General features: G+C 38.9%; 2 protein-coding genes across 3 annotated transcripts; one reads left to right on the forward strand and one right to left on the reverse strand.

Annotated features, from left to right (window-relative positions):
- The first annotated feature begins 14,841 nt into the window (after window positions 1-14,841).
- Window positions 14,842-16,813, forward strand: LOC110896608 (UPF0496 protein At1g20180). Of its 2 annotated transcripts, XM_022143852.2 has the most exons (3): window positions 14,842-15,192; window positions 15,279-15,331; window positions 15,707-16,813. In XM_022143852.2, exons 2-3 carry the CDS (start codon window positions 15,289-15,291, stop codon window positions 16,753-16,755), a joined length of 1,092 nt encoding a protein of 363 aa, XP_021999544.1. In that variant the 5' UTR covers window positions 14,842-15,192; window positions 15,279-15,288; the 3' UTR covers window positions 16,756-16,813. The 2 variants fall into 2 exon arrangements, with proteins under 2 accessions (XP_021999544.1, XP_021999543.1); XM_022143851.2 differs by lacking the exon at window positions 14,842-15,192 and having other exon boundaries at window positions 15,204-15,331.
- Window positions 16,814-25,755: 8,942 nt separating this feature from the next.
- Window positions 25,756-27,151, reverse strand: LOC110894682 (expansin-A11). Its single transcript, XM_022141908.2, has 3 exons — window positions 27,000-27,151; window positions 26,381-26,702; window positions 25,756-26,286 (listed from the first exon to the last, which is right to left on the reverse strand). Exons 1-3 carry the CDS (start codon window positions 27,130-27,132, stop codon window positions 25,980-25,982), a joined length of 762 nt encoding a protein of 253 aa, XP_021997600.1. The 5' UTR covers window positions 27,133-27,151; the 3' UTR covers window positions 25,756-25,979.
- Window positions 27,152-27,624: the final 473 nt, after the last annotated feature.

Consider the following 27,624-nt stretch of genomic DNA (forward strand, 5'->3'; position numbering starts at 1 on the left):
ATTATACCGACAAGATTGGGAATGGGCAAAGTTCAGGGATAGCCAAAGTGCTAGAATTTGGGACGACGAGAAGAACAAACAGTTGTCGAGCTATCAAGATAGAAAGTTAGAAGCGAAGTTGTGGAAATGGAAGATGGTGAATGGGGTGAACACGTCGGTTCCAACAAGAGTGATATGTGAACGGACCGTGAATGTAGAGGAATTCCGGAACATCGGGATTGTACAAATGTTTGAGAGGTTAGGATGGGATAGTGTTTTGGATTGGTGTGAAGACAATACTTCCAGGATTTACTTGTCGGAAGTATGTGAATGGTTGTCCACCTTGAGGCTTGTCAACAAGAATGAATCCCCTTCACAGTGGAAGTTAGTGGGGAAGACAACTCGAGGAATCATGACGATGTCGTTCGAAACTATGAATCGTATTGCTCGGTTTGACTCTTTGGGAGCACAAGCATATGACTACCCCACCATCGAGCAGTTTTTGGATAATCATTTGAACATCAATGACGGTGAGCAGTTGATAGAGGTTATCTTGCCGACCCACCCAGGGGGTGACATGAAACGGAAGCATATGTCACTTGAGGGAAAGATTTTGCAGGGGATCTCGGTTGAGAACATATTGGCAAGGTTTGGTGATCACGGGGGAGTGAGAGTAAGTGATTGCAGGGTGGTGCATGCTTTACTGTATGGGACCCCAACACTGTCGTGGAGGCACATAGTAATGATGAACACATGGGCTACCAGGGAGTCGTCCCAGAGGCGGTTTATTCCGTATGCACGCCTCATTAGTGCCATGATTGTGCAGCAAAATTGCTTACCCTTGGAAGCACTATGGGTCTCTAAGCCAGTGGAGGAATTTAACGTGGCTTACATGAAGAAAAATTGGAAGATAGAGGTCAAGTTCTCGGGAAATAAGTATGTCGTGACCGATGAGTTGGGGAACAAGTATGAGGTCCGTACTTCTGGGGCACCACCCGTGCAGGAAGAAGATGTGGAGATGGAGGAAGAAGAGGAGGAAGCTGAACCCTCCGGTGCACAAAGACCAAGGCAACGTTATATGCGGCCACATAGGGAGATTAACGCAGAGGTGGCAGGTTTTGTGACCCGACGACGGGTGCCCTCCTACAAAAATTTTGATAGGGGGCAACAGGAGATATATGATAATGTCTCCGCGTGAATAGGTGAAGGTCGGGAATACAATCAACAGAGAAAAGCTTGGGAGGAGTCTCATGGATCCTCGATGCTCGAATATTGGGAGGCTCAAGGAGCCCAACGTGAAAGCATGAATAAATTTATGGAAGAGCAGGAACTGTTCCAGGCCATGCAAAGGTCACAAATGGAACAGTTAGCAAAAATGCAAGAGGATGAGGCAGCCCGAAGGCGGGCATGGGAAGAAGCGGAAGCGGCGCGTCGACAACAAGAAGAAGAATTGAACCGCCGCCGTTGGAGTGCCATGTACGTCTCTCAACAGATGGCGCTTAATAACACCAAAGTGTTGCATGATCAGGAGCGACACCATAGAGACTACCAAGCCGGCCTTCCCTACGCCGAGCACTCGGGGTGGACAAATTACTCCGATCTTCCCTATCCTCAAGGCCCATCCGACCCGACTCCGCATTGGCCCGAAGCGGTAGGGTCTAGCTTCGTTCCAATCCCGTACCAACCACCGCCCCAAGGGGAGCAAAGCCCCTTAGATAACTATAGGGAAATGTTCGAGGCCCTCACTGGTTATCCATACCAACCCAACCCGCCAATGGATCCAAACGAGCGATATCAGCGGTAGAGGTATGGTATGTTTTATGTTGTTGTTGTTGTATAGTTTATTCCATTATTTCTTTTCATTTTTATTTAATTTATGTCTAGTTAAATGAACTTTGTGGGTGTGTTCCCTATATAACCCTCACGAGACCGACTCGTCCTCCCGAGCTATCGGGAGGTTTAAAGGGCTTGTTGCATACGCTAAATGCAACCGTGATTCCTACGAAAGTGAGTTAGGCATGTTATTGTTGTAAATTATTTTTTCCACATAAATCAAAGTAAAATAATGTATGACTTGGTAATAATTTCATAAAAGTGGTAGAACTAGGTAACTAACAAATTTTGATGGTTGTGAGAAGCATGCTTCTACACAAGGGTTAAGATTTGTAGGTACATTATGTTCGTGAGACGACCGCTTTGTTGAAAAAATGAAGAGCACACGAGGAACTAGCGAAAAACCAGGTGCATACGTTTCTTTTTATCATTGATTTTTAGTAGCAAATAAGTGGATTGTAAATTGTATTTTATTTTCCGGGGTGTAATTTTGGGGAGGTTAGCCGTGTCACATCCCTTGTGCTTTAAAAACTCTAGTTCTTACACATTGAGGACAATATGTACCTCAAGTGTGGGGATGGGGGAGTAGTAAAAATTTTCGATTTTGACCCGTTCATTTAAATACTACACATTGAGGACAATGTTTACCTCAAGTGTGGGGATGGGGGAAAATTTCAAAAATTTTTCAAAAATGTCTTGTTTTCAAAGCAATCTCAAAAAGCACAAGTAACCAAGTCAACGAAGGATGTCACAAACCATTTGGTCTTTTGTCATGGTCAAGTTCAAATTAATAAGCATATCGGGTATTTAGCGGGTGGTTATTTGAGAATAATTCGCCCAAGGAACTAGCAATGTATGCATATCACATATCATACCCTTATACGTGAGGTTTGAGCCCTTTATACATCATAGATGCACATTCACATGTTTCTTTGTTTGAGTGGGCCATTAGTCGCGTATTGTAGAACTTGCAACTTTTGATACATTTGAGACTATAGACCAAATACAAGCACGAGAATGATTAAGGCATTAGGTAAACCTTTTTTTCTCTTTAAACCATTTTTATATCCTTACCCGAACAAACTCCTTAGTTGCCCATTTTGAGCCTAGACCTTTCGTTTGATCACCCACTTAGCCCATAACCATAAGCCTTTTCTTTTTAAACCCGTGTGATGAAAATTCGATTATAGGAACTTAAGTTTGTATAGTTGTGATTCATTTGTAAAAAAAAAAAAAAAAATTTCAGAAAATGTTGCGAAAAAGAATGAAAAAGCATTGAGAAAAACACAAAAAGATGTGCTAGTAGTTTGTTGAATAAAAGGCGAAAGTTGTTGCCTCATAGTTGATGTTTATAATTAGTCTTGTTTAGTTTAGTGGTTTGTAATAAGAATCGAATTTTTCATCACTATAGCCACTTTAAAATGTCTTATTCCCTACCCTTCGCCTAGCCCCGTTACAACCCTTCAAAGACCTTTTGACTAGTGCTTAGTATTTGTGTTTGATAGTGGAGAATGATTGAGTTGCAAGCATATGCGGGTACGTGTTCTAATCGGTTTGAGCGATTAATTGTTGAAATGCTAATACATTATACATGTTAGCAAATTTTTAAGCCGAGTGGAGAGCACATTGTGAGGGATATGCATGAGTTGTTAGTTTTACGGGCGGGTTAATCTTGGGTAACCATTTGTGTATCTAAAGCACGTTACCATTAAATACATTGAATATTGTAAAGAGTTTGAACTTTAGCATGACATTAGACCTTAACCTTTGTCTTGGGAATGGGATGTATGTTCGTTGTTCGACCCACGTGAAAGTGAAAAACAGATTTGCTTGAGGACAAGCAAAAGACAAGTGTGGGGATGTGATACGTGGTTAGAAACCGGTGCTTGTTATTGTTTAACTTAACGTTTTTACGCAAGTTTTAGTTTCGAATAGCCTACTTTTAATCAAGAATGTGTTCTGCAGGTTTGATGGAGTTTAAGGAGCTTTTCGGGAGCTTTACGGGTCACCGGGTCGAAAACCGGAGCACCGGGATGCGTTACGGATCAATCGGGAGTGCAAGGAGCGAAAAATGGAAAAGTGGATTTTTAGGGGCCGTCGGCGACGGGGGTATACCCGTCCCGGACGGGTCCCAGAAAGCCCCGTAGACACATTGTGGCCGTATCCAGACATTTAGGCCGTCGGAAGAAGGAGAGCAAACCAGAACCCGTCGCCGACGGGTTGAGGGCCGTCGGCGACGGCCTGTCAAAACTGGAAACGCGCAGATTGTGAATTTGGGGGTTATGCTCGATTATGATTGGTTCTTGGACATTAAATTCGGAAGTTACAGATTTTTGGGATTTTGAAAAACATTCTTGGAGCCATCTTTCATCACCACTTCATCTCTAATCCACCTATCATCCATACTACAACCTTGAATCATCAACCACCATCAACACCATCCAATCTTCATTCCATAACCCTAATCATCAACCATCATTCAATCGATTCAATTTCTCCACCACAAACCCTAACCATTCTTTCACCTTAAAGCTTCATGATGATCCAACTCAAGTCTACGACATCCGGTGATCAAGTTTCTTCGATCATGCGTGGCTAATTCCTTGGAGGTTTCACCCCGGTGTAGGTTAATTGTAAGTCTAGGGTTAAAACATTGTTCTTGGATTGATTTTGTGACAAATTGCTTCTTGATTTGAAACTTATGATAATTGTCTTGCATTTGTATTGAATTCGTAAACCGTCGAGTGAAGATTAAACTTGACTTTATGAAATGTTTATGTGCAATTATGCCTTGTCTAGGTTAGAGTTTACATGTTCTTGGTAACGAAGTGCATTGTGGTCCGTTCTTTATAACGTTGATAGCTCTTGGCACCTAAGCCGTGTAACACTAAACTCGTTAATCGTTTTTGCAATTGAATCAATCTTAAAACGTGTAGGAACCCTAGGAATGCAATTACCGAACCGGGTGTGAACCTTGTTTTCTTATTTTTGTTCAAACAATCAATTCCACTTCTTGCGTTTAGTAATCGTGAGTAATTAATTTAGTTAATCATTTTAGTTATTCTAATTCACAACTTCCAATCAAACAAAAAACATACAAAAACAATATAGCAAGCTTCATAAAAGTGACAACGTCTTATAATTCAATCAAATCCGCACACAAACCACATACTCTTCGTGGTTCGACCCCTTGCTACCACTAGCTATTTGTTAAGGGTAATTAGGGTATATAAATATTATCTTTGACCGGAGCGCGACACTCCGATCACTATACAAACAATCAGACTCAATAACCAGCCATCCAAAGCTCCCCTTTCTCAAGTACTAGTTACCTATTTACTCAACACTACAAAATCTAAGCAAATTCAAAGATATTGACTTTGACAAAAGTTTGACTTTAGGTATACGGGTCGTCAACACAGCTGGCATCCCCATTGGCTAGCACTAGTTTTTCATCCCTGTCATCTTCCAACGTGAGCTTCTGTAATGAAGCTTCTTCAACATTTTCTTCACGTGGGATATGGATTCATCTTCTCCAATCCGTACGTCTCCTTACCTTCTCACCCTGCAACGTTAAACCACATTTTGGAATAATAATCAGAACTAAAAGTTAAACGCACCAACGCAATACAACTTATAAATAACAAAAGACACGGTATCACTTGTATGTCATTTATTAGAAGGAGCACTTGAACTTCAACTGTTGATGTGTGGAAATGTGACTATTAATTTCGAACAAGTTTTAAAAATGGAATCACTAACTAAACCACACACAATCGGCAAGTGCACCGGGTGCAGTGTAGTGTAGATGGCAAGACCGGATATCAATCTGTGGACACTATATGCAAACTTTAGATAATGAACCTCTATCGAATATAAAGTCAATTTCTAAGTTTGTTTTAAGTTGATTTTTGATATTTAACTAATAACTAAATTAATTAAGAAAGCGTAGAAAACAAAACAAGCAAAATGAAGCAAACACGAGAGCAAATTGTGATCAAATATATATGAGATAAGGACTACCTGGGTGTCGAATCCCTAGAATCATGCAATGCTAATATGACAATGATAATGGTTAAATATCTATTTCCCTTGATTGACCCCCCGCTAGAGATGTCCCAAACGAAAGAGCAAGACTAAATGTGAAGTGCTAGAACGAACCGGCTCGAGCTATCGATACCAAATCCTACGAAGATCAAGCAATGAAAGCAACTTTACCCCCAAAGCCCTCAAATCGCAAAGCAAACTCAACCTTGATAATTGAAATCCTAGGAAACCTTAATTACGATGCAATAAACGAGCCTGAGCTATCGGTCACCAAATTTACCCACCAATAATTAGCTAATAACCTAGCTCACCCTAATCGTCTTTCGAGTCACACGATGAGGATGCAAGTTTTAATATAGTGATTTTAATTATTAGTCAACTTGGTCAATTTCTCAACACAATACCTAACCCGAAAATCCTAAGATAACCGAATTAAATTAAATTCTAAGTCTAGGGGGAATTTCTTCGTGCCTAAACCGCTAAATTTATTTACTAATAAAATAACCAAAACATACCAACATGCAATATCAAGATCAATATCAAAGAAAAGTTATGTAAATCACATCAAATAACCGAAAACATGTCACAAACGCACTGCAATCCTCTAGTTCATCTAAATCCAGGTAATTATGAAGTTTAGCTACTCATAATATTCAAGAAATCAACAAAACAAGGTCTGAAACAAACTGAATTCATAGTTCAAGACGAACCGAATACGCCCAAAACTCGAACCGAAAGCTTCCCAAACCTTCAATCAGCCTCAAAGTGCTCCAAGATCGTCCTCCTAATGCCCTTTGCCATCTGCTCTGATCTTCCAGGCCGTCCACTCCTATCAATATATATCCCCATATACTAGCATGCACTAGGGTTATTATTTTCCATGCCCACTAATTTGACGCCAAGCCCAAAGGAAATAAAAACAATTCCCCCTGTATGTTTGTCGATAATATGGCTGGGGTTTATTTTTGGGCGGCCCACTACTGATGTTGAAAATAATTAAATGGGATCCCTTTTGTTCCTTCACGCCAATATATATGCATACCGAACACCCTCTAAATTCTTTTGGCGACCCACTAAGAAATATCCTCAACACTAAAAATCCATTAATTCATAATCTCCTGTTGAAACATAGAATTAATTACGTATCAACATAAACCAAATAAATAACGAATTTGACATTTAATTACAATTCACCTTTCAAGACACATTCAATTCCTAATTAAGACACTTTATCTATTTCAATTTCATGTCTCGTTTAATTTTTTCACCCATCAAGTTAATTAAAACATTTAATTCTAATATTTCTTAACTTGTATTCAAAGCATTTTAATTATCACCATTTATTCATCTTTTTGAACATCCTTCTCATTTTCCTTTTAAACCTTTAAATTGTAATTATAAATCAAGAATGAGTAGAATTTAGCCAAAATAACCCTAAAGGTAGTCAAAAGTGTAGGAATATTTATATAGGGGATGGTTCAAATGAAAACCACTTTTATTGTGAAAACTCGAAACCTAAACCCCCCACCCCCACCCCCCCCCCCAAAAAAAAACCTAAATTCACCCTCCCACCAAAAGCCTAACCCCCCCCCCCCACCCCAAAAACCTAAACCCCCCCACCCCCACCCTCCCGAAAACCTAAAACTAAACCCTAAACATAAACCCGAAAAAAACCTAACCCCCCCCCCCCACCCCCACCCCCCAAAAACCTAAACCCCCCTCCCCCCCATACCCAAAAACCTAATCCTAATCCTAAACCTCCAAAAAAACTAACCCTAAAAGCTAAACTAGACTCAAAAAGCTAATTTTAAGCATTAATGCACATTGTAGTACATGTTATATTGCACATGTGCACTACTATAATAATAGTATTGAAAACAAGACGACACCATAAATCTTTTTTATGTCATAAAAAATATGCTCGAATATACTTGAATGAAAGATAAGAAAATTTGTGATCTTATGGTGTCATTTTTGTTTTAAAATGATAACGTATGGAGAAATGAGAAATGTTTGAAAAGTTATATATTTTTTATTCCAATTTTACCCCTCCTTCATTAAAAGTCTTCTCCCCCTCCTTTTTAGTGGGTTTTAGTTAGTTTTCTAGTTTTCACAATAACTAGTGGTTTTCATTTGAACCTTCCCCTACTTATATAAAGATATGTATATTTTAGAGTACATCAACTGTATTTGAATATGTCAAGGTGCTCAATATCATCTGTAAGTTTTTGGACCTGAAACATGATACAATAAAAACTCATCAATGAACGCTATTAGAATTAAAGGGTTTATTATTATCATCTAAAACATGATACTTATCTTTAGAAACCAACAATGATACAGGTACCCATCCCTCATCATCTATATGCAAACTCAAAAAGTTGTCTTTTACCCAATTTTCATCGCTGTGGTTAACAAAAGAATTACATGAGCTACAAAATGAAAACAAATTCCATTTCTTTAACAAACTAAGACATAAAAACACATCTGAAATAATACTCAATTTGCCAAAGTATCGAAACATGCAAAGAAGAATCCCAATACAGTATAAACATGAAAGAACCTTCTGTGAGGAAGAAAAGGTGCACCACTGTTATAAAATTCCTGAAACAATGGCGGAGCATATACATATGATGCACCCAATTCTGCAAAAAAACAATGTAAAATTCAGTCCCGGTTTTATCCAATAAACGTCAAGAAATGGATAAAATAAGAATTTACCATAACCCACATGGGCTCCATATGGCCTTAAAGGCCAAGAACAAAAGGTGGCCGAACAAATGGTGGGGGCATATGCACATCTCTTGTAGTGGGACTTCTAGGACCATGGTGATCGCGCCTTCCACCATATCCAAAAGGCCTAGGACCAAAATTATTCCTTCGGGCCACATTCCTATTCGAAGTCCTATCAGATCTAGGCGACCAATTATTGCTCTTAAAATTTGGCTGTGAAAATTCTGTAACTACCAGTAATAAATTATCATACACGCCAAAAAGTGGGAGCGGTGGTGGCAATGGTGGCGGCGGCGGGATCGATGGCCTGTTATGGCCTACAGATGCACCAACAACACTTCCACCACGTCTCGTGGGTCGCTGTCGACCGTGGTTTGGATTATGCGGGTTTGAATTAGGCTTAACTTGTTTCTATGGTGGTTGTAATACTAAAGGTGCCTAACAAATATCAATTGATGACGTGGGTAGCTCAAGCTTAAGAAACTAACTATAAGTGTAATACAACCTAAAGGGTTAAAAGGTTAAAGGGTTCGATAAATGACCAGCTGTGGTGAACAACAAAAAGCATGGAACAGGGTCACATCCTATCACACTTTACATGTGACTTCTCCCACACAGCCGCAAAAGAGCATGTGGAAGGAAACACTTTTTTATCCGCATGTCCAAAGCCTTCAACCCACCAAAAAGGGCAATCCCCTCACTGCATACATTGATCGCTGAGTCAAAGGGTTCCTCTCTTGACACATTCCTTCTTTATAAATGACCACACCTGGTCATTCAGCCAGACATTCCAAAATCTTACTCTCTCTCTAGAACTTGTACTCTACTTGTTCTATTCTTCACTTATCATGACACTATCACATTGCATGCATCAGTTCTGGGTTGAATCTCTTTCAATCCTGAACTCATAGCAATCAATAAAGGAGTGATCCGACCCTACGTATTGCATACGTGGGGGACCCTGCGACCTGCGTTAGGCAAATCAAGACTCTTGAACCCTTTTGCCTAACCAGTCTATCCACTATTCTTGGTGTTACATTTGTTGAATCTCTTAGAACCCTTTAAGGTTAGTTAAAGGGAGGTTAAAAGCTCTAACTTGAGAATGCCTTGAGGGACTTGCAATATTTCATTTTACATATTTTAATTCTACATACCATCAATTCTGACCAATAAAGAAATCATCGGTGATATTCGATTCATTTCAAGTTTTGATTCTTAATCTTAACTATTGTTATGTTTAGAATGAAGCAACGAAGACTTTTCTTTTCAACAAGTTTTATGAAAGCTTGAGCTTAAGCTTGTTAAACTTAAAAAGCTCGAGATGTAATTCGGCTCGATTCGAGCTTTGTTTCTAAACTTTAAGCTCGACCCATATGTAGTTTCTCAAACTTGAGCTTTGCTTTCTTTTTTGTTTATTATTTTATAATTATTATTTTATGTCTAATTTAGTTATTTTTTTCATATTTTAATAAGGCTCAAATTATCCACACACATCATCAATCTGCCTATTTGCACACCCCTTGTCTTCTATAGGCCTATACGAGGCGTATAGGGTTACATCAAAATCAGTGCCTAATTGGTGTCAGTTCTGGTTTGGTTGCTCCTATACGCCGCGTATAGGCCTATATGGGATCTGTACTACACCTGTAGGCCTATACGGAACCTATACTACACCTATTGGCATATATGAGATCTATACTACACCTATAGGCCTATACGGGATCTATACTACACCTATAGTCATGTACGAGACTTATACTACACCAACACAACACAACACAACACAATACGATACTATATTACACCTATAGGCCTATACGGGACTTATACTACATTATATGATGCGATACTGCATCCATAGCCAATACGGGGACCTATACGAGACTTATACTATACTTAACAATTTAAAAAAAAACTTATTATCTTATTATAAATCTTTGCTAAAACAATAAATATTATATAAAGTGTTTGTAAAAAAAACCTTATATAAGCCTAGTACAACCATATACGAGGGAAAAAGACCATTTTACCTCTGGTTTGAGTTGCATACAACCCCTAAACCAGGGGTAAAATGGTCTTTTATGCATGTATGCCTCATATAGACCTATACGAGGCATACAAGACATGATATGACATAATCAAAGATTTTCTTGGAAATTGAAAAGGTTATATGCCCTGTCTAGACCTATACGAGAGTGTGTGAATAGGTAGACCCTTTAATAAACTGTAATTATATATATATATATATATATATATATATATATATATATATATATATATATATATATAGTATATTAATTAAAACTTATATGAACAACGAGCTCATTTATGCCCGCAAGCCGGCTCGAGCTCGATAAGCGAAGTTCGGGCTTGGGGCTCGTTTACTAAACGACCTTGTTTTTATAGCCCGGACTCCGGTTCATTTAAACTCAGCTCGTTTCGAGTTTTTTTTTTCAAGCCGAGCACGAGTAGCTCGCCAATAGCTCGGCTCGTGTGCCCCTTGACTCACAACTAATCAAAACTACATATTCATAGGGCTATTCAAACGCTCGGCGCCCGTCGCTCACTCGATGCTCGTTCGGAAATTGCTCAGAAAATGTTCGTTCGATTTGACGCTCAATTGTAAACGAGGCGCTCTGCTCGGTTTGGCTAGTAAACGAGCCACACATATGCAAATGACCGCTCGGCTCGGCTCGAATTATTATTTTTAATTAGTATATATATACATATACATATACACATAAATATATAAACATGTATATACCGATATATACACAAAAATATCAATTATACATACACACACACACACCTATATATACACATACATACATATCTACTTAAATATAAATGAAATTTATAGTTTTATATATACTACTCTATTAGATTTCGGTCAACTATATCTATACGTACTAACCCAATCACGTCAATAAAAATTAGAGTAATATGCATGGAAAGTCACTGTGGTTTTGTAAAATAACATCTATGGTCCCCAATTTTTGGAAATTACACCGATGCTCCATTTGGTTTGACAGTTTGTTACTCGGATAGTCACTGGAGGGGATGTTCGTTAGTTTTCTCCGTTAAATCTATGTAAAATGACAAAATTACCCCTTGCTTTATGAAAATATAAGGAAAAACTAATTAATCTTTTAAAATATCAATTGGGCCCCATAATTAATTACTAATTATTAAGAGTAAAATGCACAGATAGTCCCTGTGGTTTTGCAAAATAACATCTATAGTCCCCAACTTTTGGAAATTACACTGGTGCTCCCTGTGGTTTGACAGTTTGTTTCTCGGATAGTCCCTAGAGTGGATGATGGTTAGTTTTCTCCGTTAAGTGAATGTGAAATGACAAATCTACCCTTCATCATCTCCACTCCATAAAAACAAAACAACCCCACCCACCCACCCACCCACCCTATTTTTCTCCATGTTTCCCCCCACCATTAACCACCAACCACCACCCACCTCACCGTCTTCACTCTAAACAGAACCATCATCATCATCATCATCATCATCATCATCCTGATCCTGATCCAAACAAAACCCCATCTCTGAAAAAGTATTCAAGTTCTTCGACAACCCTTCAACAACTTCAACTTCTTCTTCAACACCATCTCATCTTTCTCTTTCTCCTTCACTGCCATTCTGGTCCCCTCATAATACTTTAAATGACCCTTATCAGAATACTGATCGGCAACCACACACACCCAACGACTTCCGATTAAACCGCTGCTTAACACCAAACGAATTCGGTTTTCTCTCTCACCGTCGTAAACATTCACGGATGTACGAATAACATTTATAACCACATCAATATTCAACACAATCAGTATCTGATCTTCATTACTCTCCAAAAAATGATCTATCTACTCAATCAAATCATCATCAACACATGTAAAATTTATAGCCACATCAAAATTCAACAAAAACGATATTAATCAAAACAACAGGAAACGGAACACAACAAATCCGAATAAAACGATGCCGTTTTGAAGATAAGGACCATATTCGGTAGCAGAGAGATGCATCTTGATGTCATCTAGGGTTTCACACTGATAGAGATTGTTGTAATCTGCAGCGGTTAGCAATCCAGATGTTTGGTACCTCACGATCGCCTCAAGGTAACCGCTGTGAATGTTGAACGTCATAGCTTCCAATCCGTACATCTTGTCCGATCAAATGAGATCTAATGGAGAGAAAGGTGGGGGGTGGGTGGGGTTGGGGTTGTTTTATTTTTATATAGTGGAGAAGATGAAGGGTAAATTTGTCATTTCACGTCCACTTAATGGAGAAAACTAAATGTCATCCACTCCAGGGACTATCCGAGTAACAAACTGTCAAACCACAAGGAGCACCGGTGTAATTTCCAAAAGTTTGGGACTATATGTGTTATTTTGCAAAACCACAGGGACTATCCGTGCATTTTACTCAATTATTAAATACAATATATAACACCCCACCCCCACCCCACCTCCCTCTCTAAAACTGTGAATCCCTCTTCAAAACCACCACTACCACCACCATGCCACCACAAAACCACCGGTCACCACCACCATACCACACCACATCTTCCAAACACCACCAATCAACCACTGTAACAACCATAATCACGACTCCACCATTACCCCACTACCTAAAAACCCCAATCTGCAAACCCTAAACCACCACCGTTGCACCACCTCCTCCCTTCAAGCTTTCCGCCATCATTTTCGGTGCTCATTAGCTTCCATAAGCAAATGTCATCATCCGGCGACCTATTGAGCACTGCAACAGTCGCAGCACATGGTGGTTCCAACGAAGGAAGCCAAGCTATGGGGAGGACCAAAAGAGGATGGAGTTACAGACGTTGTTGAGAGGTTTACAGATTCGAGCTCTGCAACAGCCGCAGCACATGGTCGTTCCACCATTTGAACCACCACCATCTCTACACCCATAAACTACCACCATCATCATCTTTCTCTGCCTTCAACACATCGTCAACAACAAACCATCATCAAAACCCAACCAATAAAACCCTAAATAAGTTCTAAATCCACAAATTCAACTCAAAACTCGAAACTCTAAGAGGAGATATGACCTTAATCGACTAAATTTACCATTGTTAACATTAGCAACCCATCGTCACCATCCTATTCGCGTCTCTCTCTTCTGGACCTTTTCTGTGTCTCTTTTTCTCTCTCTAAATGTGGTGGATGAAGGGATCTGGGATGGAGGAAGGAGTTCAGGTGGCGGAGATGTTGATGTTGGTGGAGTTGCAGGTGGTGGTAAGTGATGGAGGCAGGTGGTGGTAATTGAGTGTGTGTGTGTGAGAGAGAAAGAGAAAAATACATACAAGGGCTTAAAAGTAATAAATTTAATACTAAGGGCATGTTGGTCTACGGACTATCCGAGTAATAAATTGTCAAACCATAGGGAGCACCGGTGTAATTTTCAAAAGTTTGGGACTATAGGTGTTATTTTATAAAACCACAAAGACTATCCGGGCATTTTACTCAAAAAATTAATATCAAATCTAAAAGTTTAACCCTAAACTGATAAACGATAGTCTGCTCATCACGTCAACGTTTGATGCCGTTACTCTAATTCGACTGTCTCCTGCTTTAAACGTCATTGTTCGTGCAATATGATTATCGCTTCATCGCCACAACATTGCTATTCATAAGAAAAATAGTATGCTATGAAATGTGTCTGTCTTTAAAGACATAAAAATTTGAGACCCAACATGAAATGTGCCTGTCTTCAAATTGCTCGAACTTCGCTCGGAATATTTATTGCGCGGAAATGCTCGCTTGATTAGTGGCTCGTTTTAACTGAGCCGCTCCGCTCGATTCGGTTTATAAATGAGCCAAGCATGAGCAAAGGTCCACTCGGTTCGGCTCGGCTCGGCTTGTGAACAACCCTACATAATCATATTTGATTATCTTAAAAGACCACCTAATATTATTATATTTGATTTTCTTCAAAAGCGTCTATGGCAATTTTCCCTAAATAGATACAATTAATTGCAACTCTAGGGACTAATGAGTACACATAACGTAATATACATTCTACTACCGATACACTTAGATTTTGATTTCTCTCAGTTGTTTACAACCACTAGTTTTTCAAGCATCTTCTTGATCAAGAATCGCATAGATAAAAGCCATAAGAATGGGGTATCGTGGCTAAGAATGGGGTATCGTGGCAGTGGCTTACGTAGTTATTTCCTTGCACATATAAGTTATTGTCCCTTGTAAACTTTCCTTTGCTAGATGTGTATAATATATAATGTAATAACTTATGTTGTGGATAACACTCGTATAACAATACATCTTCTTAGACAATTTTATAACAATTTCCCTTTTGCACTCATAAATACATCTTCTTATACAATTTTATAACAATTTCCCTTTTGCACTCATAAATGATGTAAAGGTTTGTTAAAACCCGTCACCGACTTCATCTCTATCTTTCTCTCTAGATAATAGCTACACGTATATGTGTGTGGAACTCTCTCTCTCTCTCTCTACATATATGTATCTCTCTCTCTTGATGAGATAACCTGGGAAGGAAGCAAACGTGTGATAAAACAAACTACTTGGGAACTGGTTTGAGGTTGGTAGCCTATTAATAAACAACATGTCTTTCAAGTGTAAACTTTCTTAATTTTCTTAACCATACGTTCTCATGTTGAATTCCAGAAGAGAAAAGATGAAGCTTTCCATGTTCAAGGTTCCTTCAATCAGATTCAGTGGTATGTTTCAATCTCTTATATATATATGTCAAAATCAATCTATGTGTTTAACTACTAGAAAACTTGGTTGTTTCCAACAAAATTCGTCGGCAATACGTAGGAAACGACCTTTAGCGACAGTTCCCAACAAAATTGATTTCGTTGAAAAACCTGTCATAGGAAACTTATACATGCATGCACAAACACATCATAAGATATAATAACAAGTGTTATTGTGCAGAAATGTTTAGGTATATTTTTTGGTTATTTTCGATCTCGAAATTGTTGCAGGAAATTTCCCTCTTTTGTTTAGTTATCTAAAACTGGTTTCAAAATTTTTTTATCATTCTTGTACGAGCCAAAAATGCTTATGATTATGTTTTCATGTTCCTTTAGGTAAACATGATGAAGAGTCCACAAGTAGCTTTATCAAAGAAACCGATATTAACGTTAACCAAGAATACAAGAACACATTCAGAACACAATCCTACACAGACATCTGCACCAAAGTTCAGACCCACATTCAGTTTAATGTTGAACCATCTTCAGCATCTATTCATGACCGCTACATTCATCTATGTGACATCCTTCTCGAGCCACAAAGTGAAACCCTAGATAACCTAACCAACACCATTAGTCTCCACCCTCTTCTCATTGACTTCTTCAAAGCAAGCTTAAACTCATGGATGATATGTGAACAACTTCTAGAGTCCATTCATCAAGTCAACACCAACCATCAAAAAGTCAAGCAGATAATCAAGCTAGCCCAAATTAGGGTTCCATATGGTACCAAAATATATGAAGAACTTGCTTCATATTCATCGTTGGCGAACCCGCTATCCGAATTTGGTCCACAAAAGTTTCCAACATTGCTCATTGACCATAAATTGTTGTTAAAGAAGTTAACCACAAAGCACAAGAGGATCAAAAGAAAGCGAAAAATTATCAATTTTTTTAAAAGGGCGGGTGGTTGTGCTCTTATAGCTTCTTATGCGGCTCTCGCAGTTGCATTACTAGTTCTCGCGTGTCATGGTTTGGTTGTGACTGTGGCATCTCCGGGGTTGATCGTGTGTTTGTTGGGGTTAATCAAGAAAACAAATTTAGCCAAGAAAAATGTCAAACCGAGTGAGCTCAAACGGGTTGGTGCACAACTAGATGTGGCTGCAAAAGGGGTTTACACAATGATTAAAGATCTTGACACAATGGGTTGGCTTGTGAGAAGATTACACAATGAAGTTGAATTTGGGAAGGCTATGGCCCGAAAATGTTTTAGAACCCGAAAGGCTGATGTGTTGGAGGAATTGATGAGGGAGTTTAGGGTTCATGAGAGTTGCTTATTGGAGCAATTGGAAGAACTTGAAGATCATATTTACTTGTGCTTGCTTAATGTTAATAGATCAAGAAAGCTTTTGGTAGATGAGATAATACACATATCAGAGAACTGATCAATTTGCCATAGATAAAGGATTCATATCAGTATATCATACCATTTGAACTTAGGAATTCAAACTTTGTTTGTAGATGCATAATAAACATACGTGTAACAAGGTTTAGAAACTTCAGTCTTGTAAATGCTAAGAAAATTGACAAAAAAAAAAATGTAACCAGTTTGTGTATGGGGGCCTTTTCATTGTGTAAGTAATATAACTTGTCACTATCATATCGTTAATGAAGAAGGCACAATAAGATAATCTAGGACGTGGGTAAGTTAATTAGAACTGTTTTAGTTTCTTGTACATCTAATTAGAGGAAAAAACTCTGGTTTTGAGTATTTGTAACACCCACATGTCACTATTACAGAAATAATTCCTTACAAAGGCTAAATTAGTTAAACAGTTCATTACAATAGTTGATTTATCATCTAAGTTATAATTTTGAAATCTTCCTCTCCCTGCAGATAAGTAGATAAAAAGGAAATATATGTGTGAGTCAATTGTCAAATGAGCGGATAAATGAAATACAAATAACACTGGATAACGATAATGACAATGGCAATCACTACAAAACGAGTGTCATTGCCCATTGGTGAAGGTGGATACTAGGGTGTTCAAGAAACTCGTGGCTTGCAGCTCGTTCGAAACTCGCTTGAAAAAAACTCAGAAAAAGTTGGGCTCGAAATTGGCTCTGTTGTAAACTCGTGAGCCGGCTCGATAATGTTTACCATATATATAAATATAGTCACAACTTGTTTGGCTTGAGTATGATTTCAAGAAAATGAACCATAAGACTAGACTAAAATTTTCAAAATAGAAGGTGACGAAGGCTTAGGTGGTGTTTGTTTTTCTAAAAAAAAAATCTTCGCAGGCTCTTTTGTCTGCGCCACGCAGACCACGCACATACATTGTTATCTGCAGACTGTTTGTTTTTTCAAAAACATTTCATTAAAAAACGTTTGCGCGAACTCTTCTTGGTGCAGACTTGGCCCAGCCAATTCTAAGATATTCGAAGGTCTGCAGAGGGTTAAACACCACCACCCAACACTACCGTCCACCATTACCACCCACCGTCCACGTCCACCACCACCCACCGTCCGCCACCCACCACCACCATCCACCACCACCATCCATCACCACCACCACCACCATCCATACACCACCACCAGTTTATTTTAGAAGTCTATATACGTTAAAAAACAGACAACCTTCTTCTTGCAGACTGCAAATGTTTGGTCCACCTTTTCTTCTACAGGTGTGGTCTGCAGATTGCAAACATTTTACCTCTTGAAAAATAAACAGCACCTTAAGCTAGTAAATGATTCATTGCAAAGAAAAAAAGTTAACATTTACATCCTTCATTTTTTTGTCCCACATTGCTTAGAAGATAAAAACTATGGGAGTATCTCCCCTATAAAAAGACGAAGACAATTATTTATATTTGTATATTTAGCCATTTTGTTAAATTACATTGCAATTATGATCATAAGTCTATGAAGAGTTTCAACTTTGGGAGCTTTTAATTAGTAAATTTTGCGGTTCTTTGTTAGTTCGAGCTAGATCGGGCCGAGCCGAGCTAGTTTGAATTTTAATCGAGTCAAGCTCGATCCTCAAATATTAGCTCAACTTAAAATTTGAGCTCGTACCGAGCCAGTTTGAATCGAGTTCAAGCCGAGCTCGAGTTGAACATGACTTGGCCGACTTCACTCGTTTACAGCCCTAGTTGATACGACGGTAATTCCAAAATAAGGGATGATATAATACCATTTCTAGCGGGGAATGTATTGTGATGCGTCCATGGTGTTACCAAAAATTCAATAAAATTAATTATTAATTCTAACATCTTGGCGTTTGTAGTGTTACTAAAATCATTATATACATTTAATAATTTAAACTATACATTTTTTTGGCGTGTTGTAGATTTTACCAGTTGAATTAATCCTATGTATCTTATAAAGGTAATTTTTCTGGCGTTCATGGCGTTCTTAATAACTCAAAAGATTATAATAAGACGAGATCAAAACAAACTAATAGTCTTCTGTGTATGGGATTACATCAGAGATGTACCCATCGCTTTGTTCGTCGCTTTCTTCAGATTCATCATCATGTTGTGCATTGGCGTATAACGCCATTATGTCGCCTCGTCTTTGCTGCAGCCTATACTTAAATATCATAACAACCCTGAATCTTGCATCTTTCGAAGGTGCTAAATCACAGAGTTGTTAAAGCAGATGTAGTCTCTCTGTCTTCAACATTTCTTCCATCGGCAATAAATATTCCACCCCGTGTTGATAAGTCACTTTAACCGTTCTTGTTTTTTCATCCAAACCCAAACCCAAACTGCTAACTGTTGGTAGACCAGTATCATCAATATCATCATCATCATCATCTGATGGAAATTTTCTCTTCAATCTTCTTATTACCTTTTGAGTTCTTTCACAATCGTCGGCCACTGGAACCCCAAGGGCCAGAATATCCATCTGAACGGTTTCATCCATGCTAAGTAAGGCCTTGATTGTCTTGGTTTTCACCCTTCTCCTGTCAGAGAACTTTAGGACGAAACGTTTCTCCGCCTTCTCAAACCTCCATGCAATAACTTGAGCCATCTTTTTAAGTTTTTCAGGTGTTTTAGTCAAGGTGTGGCGTGTTAGAGAATATGTGGAGTGTTAAGTTTTGTTTACCTGTTCTACTTATATAATGATTTTTTTCCGCCCATGTAGGATGCAGTCCTATAACGTCAGGCAATTATGGCGTTTTTGAAAAGAAAAATAAATTTAAGTACCGATGTAGTGGGTTTTAATTATAATATTAGTAATAAATTTTCCGTCGTTTTAGTTTACTGTTTGTAGTTACTGTTTATTCAGCTCCATCTGTTTTATGGCTGTAACACGTCCCATCTTTTTTAGATTTTGGTGTTTTGTATTTTTAGTGGCGTTTAGACAAAGATGGCACATTGTTCTGTTTCTCTTGCACATTGTTTTATACATTTTTTCTAAAAAAAATGCTTGTAAAACTCCAAGATGCCACAAATTTTATTATAATTGTAGAGTTTAGCGTTTGTGGCATCTTGGCGTTTTACAAGCAATTTTTTAGGGAAATAATGTATTTTTTTATTGGAAAATTAGAAACCAAACCACAGAAAAAAAACAAATAGAAGCGAAAAAAATAAATTAAAAATCCTAATCGAATTTCTCTTCCAAATCTTCACTGTCACCGGTCTTTTTCTTCTTTGAAACTACAAGAACCGTCACAAATATATGGCGTTTTTTACTTTGGTGTGATTTATTGTTTTTTGTTGTTGAAGTGGCTTTTTGTCGATGTTGAACACAAAATGACGTGGGTTTTTTGTTTGGTCTTCATCTTTATCTTCATCCCACTCTTCAGTGTCATCGGTCTCTTAATGCCATTCAAATATTCATCAAGACCAAAGCACACAAAATGATATATGTCTGTCATCGATCTCTTTTTCTTGAGGATCTGTCCATCTCATGCAGCAAAATGTTACTGAGTTACCCCCCTCAGCTAACAATCCATTCAGTGAAAATTCACGCAGAACAATATTGAATATCCAAGAAACAATGTTTGTTGTCTTTGATTTTTTTCAACTTTTTAGCGTTTTACAGTGGATTATTAAGGGCATGTTTGTATAATATCACTTATCAAATTAAAACATGGTCAAGACAGGAATACAGAATAAGCATGTGAAGGGCAAGTGACGCAAAGGCGACAAGAAGACCGGCGGTTAAAGGAATTGTATACTAGAGGTGACACTACCATGAATTGCCCGTGTTGGTTTTAATCAAGCTAGGACCGTGGAGGTCAGAAGTTGTATTATGCGGGTTAGATCTTGTACTCCGCTACGTGTGTTGTAGGCCACCCCAATCTTCTTTATAAAGAAAAAGTAGCACAAGTAAATTGTGCATGCCGCATGTGGATAGTATATTGTGGCTTAAATACATCATTCATCATCATATTTCTTATGACATACATATATTTAGTTGCATCATGTTGCCATGAACCTTCAAGGTGGCCTACGAAATTGGATAAATTTTTCACTAAAGTAAAAAACCATTAATTTAGTTGGCATGTATTTTTTACCAGAAAGTATTACCTCATGTCGTCATGGTTGTTTTGAATTTTTCAATAGTGATGTAAATCTAAGTTATTTACAAGACGTTGTGAATGGTAATGAAATTTGTTTTTATAGTGATTTACAGGGAGCCACAAGGCGGTACCGGAGAGGGAATGGCCACCCGTGGTTGATTCCAGGTAGCAGAGGTGCAACGCAGGTCCGGCAGGATGACACCCATAAGTGGATTATTTAAAAGACTGATCTACTAACATGGCGGACCAGTGTTCATGTGAGTGGCGGAACTTCTTCGGCGGGAATCGGAGCTTGTCCGCCAATCTATGATAATGTATACCAACAAAGGGTAGTTACAAGTAACCATTTGGGTGCAAGAGTTACCTAGCATCATAGATGTTCAAAACATCATCTGACCTTGCGAATGAGAAAACTATCAACAGCAGTCGTTAAGCGGATGCGTATTATTCCCTTGGCAGTTGGCAACGTCGGTTGTAGTCACGCTTATGCAGGATGGTGGCCCTCTAAGATGGTGATCCTACGGAGTAGCGTATTGGAGGGTAACTCGAACTGCGTTCAGAAAGTCGTTGGTACCTTGCACGTGCCTGGTTTTACTAGCTCTAACGGTAGTAGGATGTGTTGGTAAACCGCATGAGGTGGTGGAAAGGAGATGGTCGTCCGCCAGAGGTGGGCAGGATAACTTGGTCATCCTCTGGAGAAGAGCGGAGCGTGACGGTAACCCGCCTGAGGTAGCGGGAGCATATAGGTGCTCCACCGGAGGTGGACGAGATGTGTTGCGTGTGGCGGTGACAGGGGACACATGCCGGAGAAGAATGTAACAGGGTTGTCGATGGCGGGTGCGTAAACATGCCGGTGACGCGAAGACGGGTGGCACAATTGTGTGTGGAACGAAAGCGGTCAAGGCCTTAGATGGCGGAACGAGTTGAAGGTCCACCGTAGATGGCAGAACAAGATGGTTCACATGGGCATGTACGTGTGAGCCGTCCACTGGTGGGTTTAAAAAACTCGCTTGTAATATTGAAAGAAAATGGTGTATCTTCTTTTATTCGCCTGTGTATGTTTGAAAAAAGGAGGCTCATATACAAAGTAATTGTATGATGAACGCAGACTTGGAGATCGAGTAGAGAAAAACGAGGTGTGATTGTTGTATGTCCCACGGATGGCGCCAATAAAGAAACACAAATCAGCCGCCAGGGTGGCTTGAATCGCTTTCTCTAAGAATTGTTTGCTCAAAAAAATTGAACTTAATGTTTTAATTTTGATTCGAAGGACAGAAAGTGTGGAGTTGAAATAACTCGCTCAGAACGCTTTTTAAAGGATTACGCGGTACGATTAGATCGAATACGCTCTTCTGGAATAAATACTCAGCCGGAGAATCACACCTTGTTCCTTCTCTTCAAATTCAGTCTGCAAAGAAGAAGAGAGAAAAGTGGAGATGTAGAGACGACCGGTAGAGGAAGAATCCTCTGTTTCCAGCTACAAAAAGTGTGTTTGTCTCATATATCATGCCCTAATAAGGAGGTGGAGACCTCCTTATATAGGAGACATGGGCAACCCTAACCTCAATGGGCCATGCTCAGTTAGGGGTTGTCTCTACAAGCCCACAGCCTAGTGTAGTGTAAACTACAACGCGTTAGACTTCGCGGGTCAGTACGCAATAATAATAAATATTAATATAAAAGCCGATAAGTAATGTTAACCGTTTAAGCCGGGTCAAGTACCTTACCTCTACAATTGTCATGGGTGATAATGTTTTGATTCCTTTGCCTGCTGCTACTCTTGTGAGTAAAATTGATGTCGATGATCCTTTGTTTCTTCGCTCTAGTGATTCTGCTAATCTAACGTAAATATAAAACTAAAAGGTACAGAGAACTATATTGTCTGGGCTAAGACCGAAGGGTATGGGCTCCGTCTCCCCCACGTCGCCCCCATCCCGGATCGTCCCACACCGCCCCCCGCCCCCCCGACGCGTCGCTGGCGTCCATCTGCGGACGTTGGAGACGAGGCCATTCATTGGCTGATGGTGGGCCCCCTTAGTTCTTCTCTCTCTCTCTCTCCTTTATTTTATATATTATTTTTTATTATTGGATAGTCCTTGGGTAGTCTCCTTTGGATGATCCTTCATCAAATGTGACGTGGTGCCTACGTGGTGGATAATCCCCAAAGGGGCTACCCAAACCATACCCTATGGTCTAATGCAATGAACCTTTCTTTACAAATTAAATATAAAATGAGATTTGATGATGGTCCTTGTGTTAGGTCTACTATTGATGAGGTGTTATGAAGACAGTGAGATAGATGTACTTCTATTGTTCTTACTTGGATTTTAAACTGTGTATCTGAAGAGTTGTATCTTGGTCATGTTTATTCTAAGTTGGCCTCTAAGGTAATGTTTGGAAAGAGTTAAAAGGAAACTTATAATAAAGTAGATGGGTCTATGGTGTTTAACATGTATAAAAAAATAACTCATTTACTAAAAATGGTGTTCTCTTGTCTGAATATTTTCAGAAGTTGAATTATATGTGGAAACAATTAGATCAAATTCTTGCTCTTCCAACTTGTATATGTGATGGATCTAAAGAGTTTAATAATTTTAATCATCTTATAAAACTGATGCATTTCTTTTAAGGAAGCTTTTTCTGTTATTTCAAGAGAAGAGACTCATAGAAGTGTTAATAGTTCTTCTAAAAAAATATTCATAACAATGTTGTTGGTTTTGCTCCTAAAACCAATCAATCTTTTGAGTAAAAAAGGAAAAATGTTAGAACTCCCAACTCTAATCTGAAGTGTTCTCACTACAATAAGATTAGTCATACTATTTAGAAGTGTTTTGAACTTTTTGGTTATCCTTCTTGGATGAAGTCTAAAAGTAATGGTAAGAGGGGACGGGGCGGTCCGTTATGGACCCCCGAGCACGCGTGATCATCAATAAGCACACCGCCGCCGCCCATAGTTTAACGCGTGTTATTATTAACGCGTAATGTGTATAACGCGTGGAAAACTCAAAAAAACGACCGTTTGGATGATGACCGTTGGTTTCAACGGTAACTTTAATAAAAAAAAAATCCATTTTATCTATATATATATCCACATTTCAACCATTTTTTCATACACCAAACTATATCTTTTAAACCATTTTAAACCCACTTCACACATTTTATATATCTTTCTCAAATGGAATTCCCTACCGATTCGACGTTTCCGATGTCTAGCGATTCCGAGTCGTCTTCCGACAACGACACACTAAACTATTTTGTGTCGGTGTATAACGAGCTTGATGCCGAGTCGTCCCGCCCAAAGAAGAAGATGGTCGGCCGTGATCGTATACGTGCCAACGAAGTTTTGATGAACGATTATTTTGTGGAAAACCCGCTATACAATTCCGAAACGTTTAGAGATCGTTTTCGTTTACCCAAAGAATTATTTTTAAAGATTGTTGGAGACATCGAGGCAAGCGAGGGATGGTTTCAAGAAGGTTACGATGCGAGGGGCAAACCAAGTTTCACGCCGATTCAAAAATGCACGTCCGCCATTCGCCAACTAGCGACAGGTAACCCACCCGATCAATATGATGAATACCTAGCTATGTCTGAAAGAACTTCACGTGAGTGTTTGCAATTTTTTTGCAATGCGGTTATTAAGTTGTATTCTAACGAGTTTTTACGAAAACCGACGAGCCACGACATCTCTCGTATTTATGCCGCACACGAGGCTAGATGGCATTTTCCCGGGATGCTCGGTAGCATCGATTGTACACATATCGAGTGGAAAAATTGTCCAAGAGAGTTGCGAGGGGCGTATGTGAGGGGAGACATCAAAAGACCAACCATCATACTAGAAGCGGTGGCGTCGAATGATTTATGGATTTGGCATTCGTATTTCGGTGTCCCAGGTTCAAACAACGACATCAATGTGTTGCACACGTCGCCGTTGTTCCAAAGCGTAACGGATGGTACCGCACCTTCCTCTCCTTTCTATGTGAACGGTCGACATTACAGACGAGGCTTTTATCTTGTCGATGGTATCTACCCGTCTTGGTCTGTTTTTGTGAAAGCTCCCTCATTTCCCGTCGAGGCTAAAGAAAAGGCGTTCAAAAAATTGCAAGAATCGGCAAGAAAAGATGTTGAGAGGGCGTTTGGTGTTTTAAAGGGTAGATGGGGTATACTACACCGACCGGTTCGTTCGATGACCAAGAAAGCAATACATAGCATAGTGTATGCGTGTATCATATTGCACAATATGTTGATCAAACACGACGGACGTGCAATATCCCCGGATTGGGTACCGGATCCTCCTACACAAGTTCAAGTTCCACAAGATATCAATTTACAATTGCGTAACGAAGAAACTCACTTTCGGTTGAGATACGATTTAATCGAACTAGTAGGTTCTCTAGGTTTGGAGTTTCCGGATTCGGACGAGGAGTAGGTTTTTTTTTTTTTTTTTTTTTAAATTGTATGTTCCTAGTATGTTAAATTCGAGGAGTAGGTTTTTCTTTTTTTTTTTAAATTGTATGTTCCTAGTATGTTAAATTGAAATAGTATGTTTTAAAATTAATGAAATTTTTAATTTTAGTGTTTTATTGTTAATTTCTAATTTAAAAATAAAAGTTAAAAAAATTGGGAGGGAGTGATAGAATCCATCACTAGTGATTCCACCCCTAGTCCATTTCTATCACTAGTGATGGAAATATGGTTGATGACATGGCATTAGTTGATTGGATAGTGGGAGTGATGGAATTCATCACTAGTGATTCCACCCCTAGTCCCCTAATAAATAAGGATAATAAAGCCAGTAATATAGTCTTCTTGTTGATAATCCTGATGATTCCCCCGCTTCTTCTATGAGTACTTTGACTAATGAACAGATTGCTAAACTGCTTAGTCTATTGAATGATAAGCTAAAAATGATGCTCAAAGCAGTGGTTTTCATTACATAATTGTCAAAGAATACACAAGTATAACGAGCACAATCCATATAGTTATTATAAAAACACAACTAAGATTAAAAAAAAGAAAGAAAGAAAACCCCGCGGGCTGCTTCTATAAAAAGAGTAAACACGCCGCTGCCACTTTGAAAACCCCGAATCTCTAAACCTTAAACCATTTAAACCACATTTGTTGTTCAACATTTAGAATTGCAAAGGACTCGAGAAGGTTTGACCAAAACCCCAGTTTGCAGGGACGACATCCATGAAGGTTTTAGTGACACCATCACTAGTTGTGACCATGAAGGACATAGATTGTCCGTCGAGATAAGAATTTGATTGCCAGTTAGCTCCCCAATTCCTTGACATCGGCTGCCAGTCGGTTTTCGACCCTTTAATCTTCACCGATTGGATTGATCCAGCCCCTCCAACATTAGTTATTAAAACAAGCTCAAAATAATCTCGACCGTTTATTGTGAATCTAACTCCATGTTTCTTCTTGCATGGTACTCTGAAAACCAGTCAAACCAAAAACATCAGTCTTTTTGGCCACAAAAAAAAAAAAAAAAAAAGTTCGGCAAAAAATTAAAAGAGAGATAGATGACCTTTGATAGATAACAGGGATGATGCCACCAGCATAAATGCCGATTTTTTCCCAAGCGGGCTGAGCCATATCGAAATGTTGGAGGGGTGGGTTGCACCAGCCCCCGGCATCGTTAGGCTGAGCAAAATTTGGTGGGCAGAAGTTGGTGGCGGTGATGGTTACCGATGCTCCTTTCCGGCACCACCTTGGGTCTGCCTTGTAATCGCATATGATCTTGTAGCATTGGCCGCATGCGCCACCTTCGTTAAAAAGAGCAGTACTCAATGCAGCTGTTCTTGTTTTGTAACCGGTTGTATACAAGTTACCATATCCACAAGCACCCCCTGCACAAGATATATATAACCTTAAAATTAGTTATAGGTTTAACCCGTTTGTTTCTTATTGTTCTTGATTTGTACCCGGTTGCATACAAGTTACCAAATCCCTTTGTTAACAGTAAAATAAAATGTGCTAATATCGATTAAATGTTTATTGTTTTGGTTCACTGAATAAAACGAAACCTTGTTTAATCGTCATACAAAAATTAATGTCGAAAATGGTAAAAATATTTATAATAAAATCTTTTACGCCTACATAAATTGATAGTTAACAAGTAAGTTTAGCTAGAAAAAGAAATATACCCATTGTTCCTGAAGCATCACTGCCTCCATAAAAGGTTGCATGAGCCCGTGTCCATCCCGATGCTGTAAATGCATCCGAATGAACAAACAGATAACAGATTGCAGATAACAAAATAATGCAACTTTTCGCCATTCTCGGTCTGCAAAGAAGTTGGATCGAATGAGAATGAATAAGATGGCTTTAGAAGATCAGGGGAAGAGCTACTTAAATAAGAACCAACCCAACATCATCACATGTGTACAGAATGCAGAGAAGGGTTTGATTAATATTATTTATTTTATTTTTTTAATTTAAAAATAAATAAAAATATCCAGGTTCAAAGGTGAAGGAATTCTGAATCTGATACTATCATTCCCACGTTCTATTTAACCATTTGTCTAAATAGCATTCACATGGCTTCTTCAGCAGAAGATCCGCAAATGGGTCCAACTAGGGTGTGAAATTCTAACACGGAATGAACCTAACGCGAAATTTGTGTTTGGGCTTAGTTTAAATGGTATCGGGTTAAACTTTGAACATATTTAGCTAAACAGGTCATGTTCATGTCAACTGACAGGTTCCTGTTTTGACCTGTCAAGTGCATAACGACTGTCAAGTGGTAGCCGGTGGTATGGTTTCCCGGGG

Source organism: Helianthus annuus, chromosome 12 (genome assembly GCF_002127325.2).
Source record: "Helianthus annuus cultivar XRQ/B chromosome 12, HanXRQr2.0-SUNRISE, whole genome shotgun sequence".
Taxonomy (NCBI): domain Eukaryota; kingdom Viridiplantae; phylum Streptophyta; class Magnoliopsida; order Asterales; family Asteraceae; genus Helianthus; species Helianthus annuus.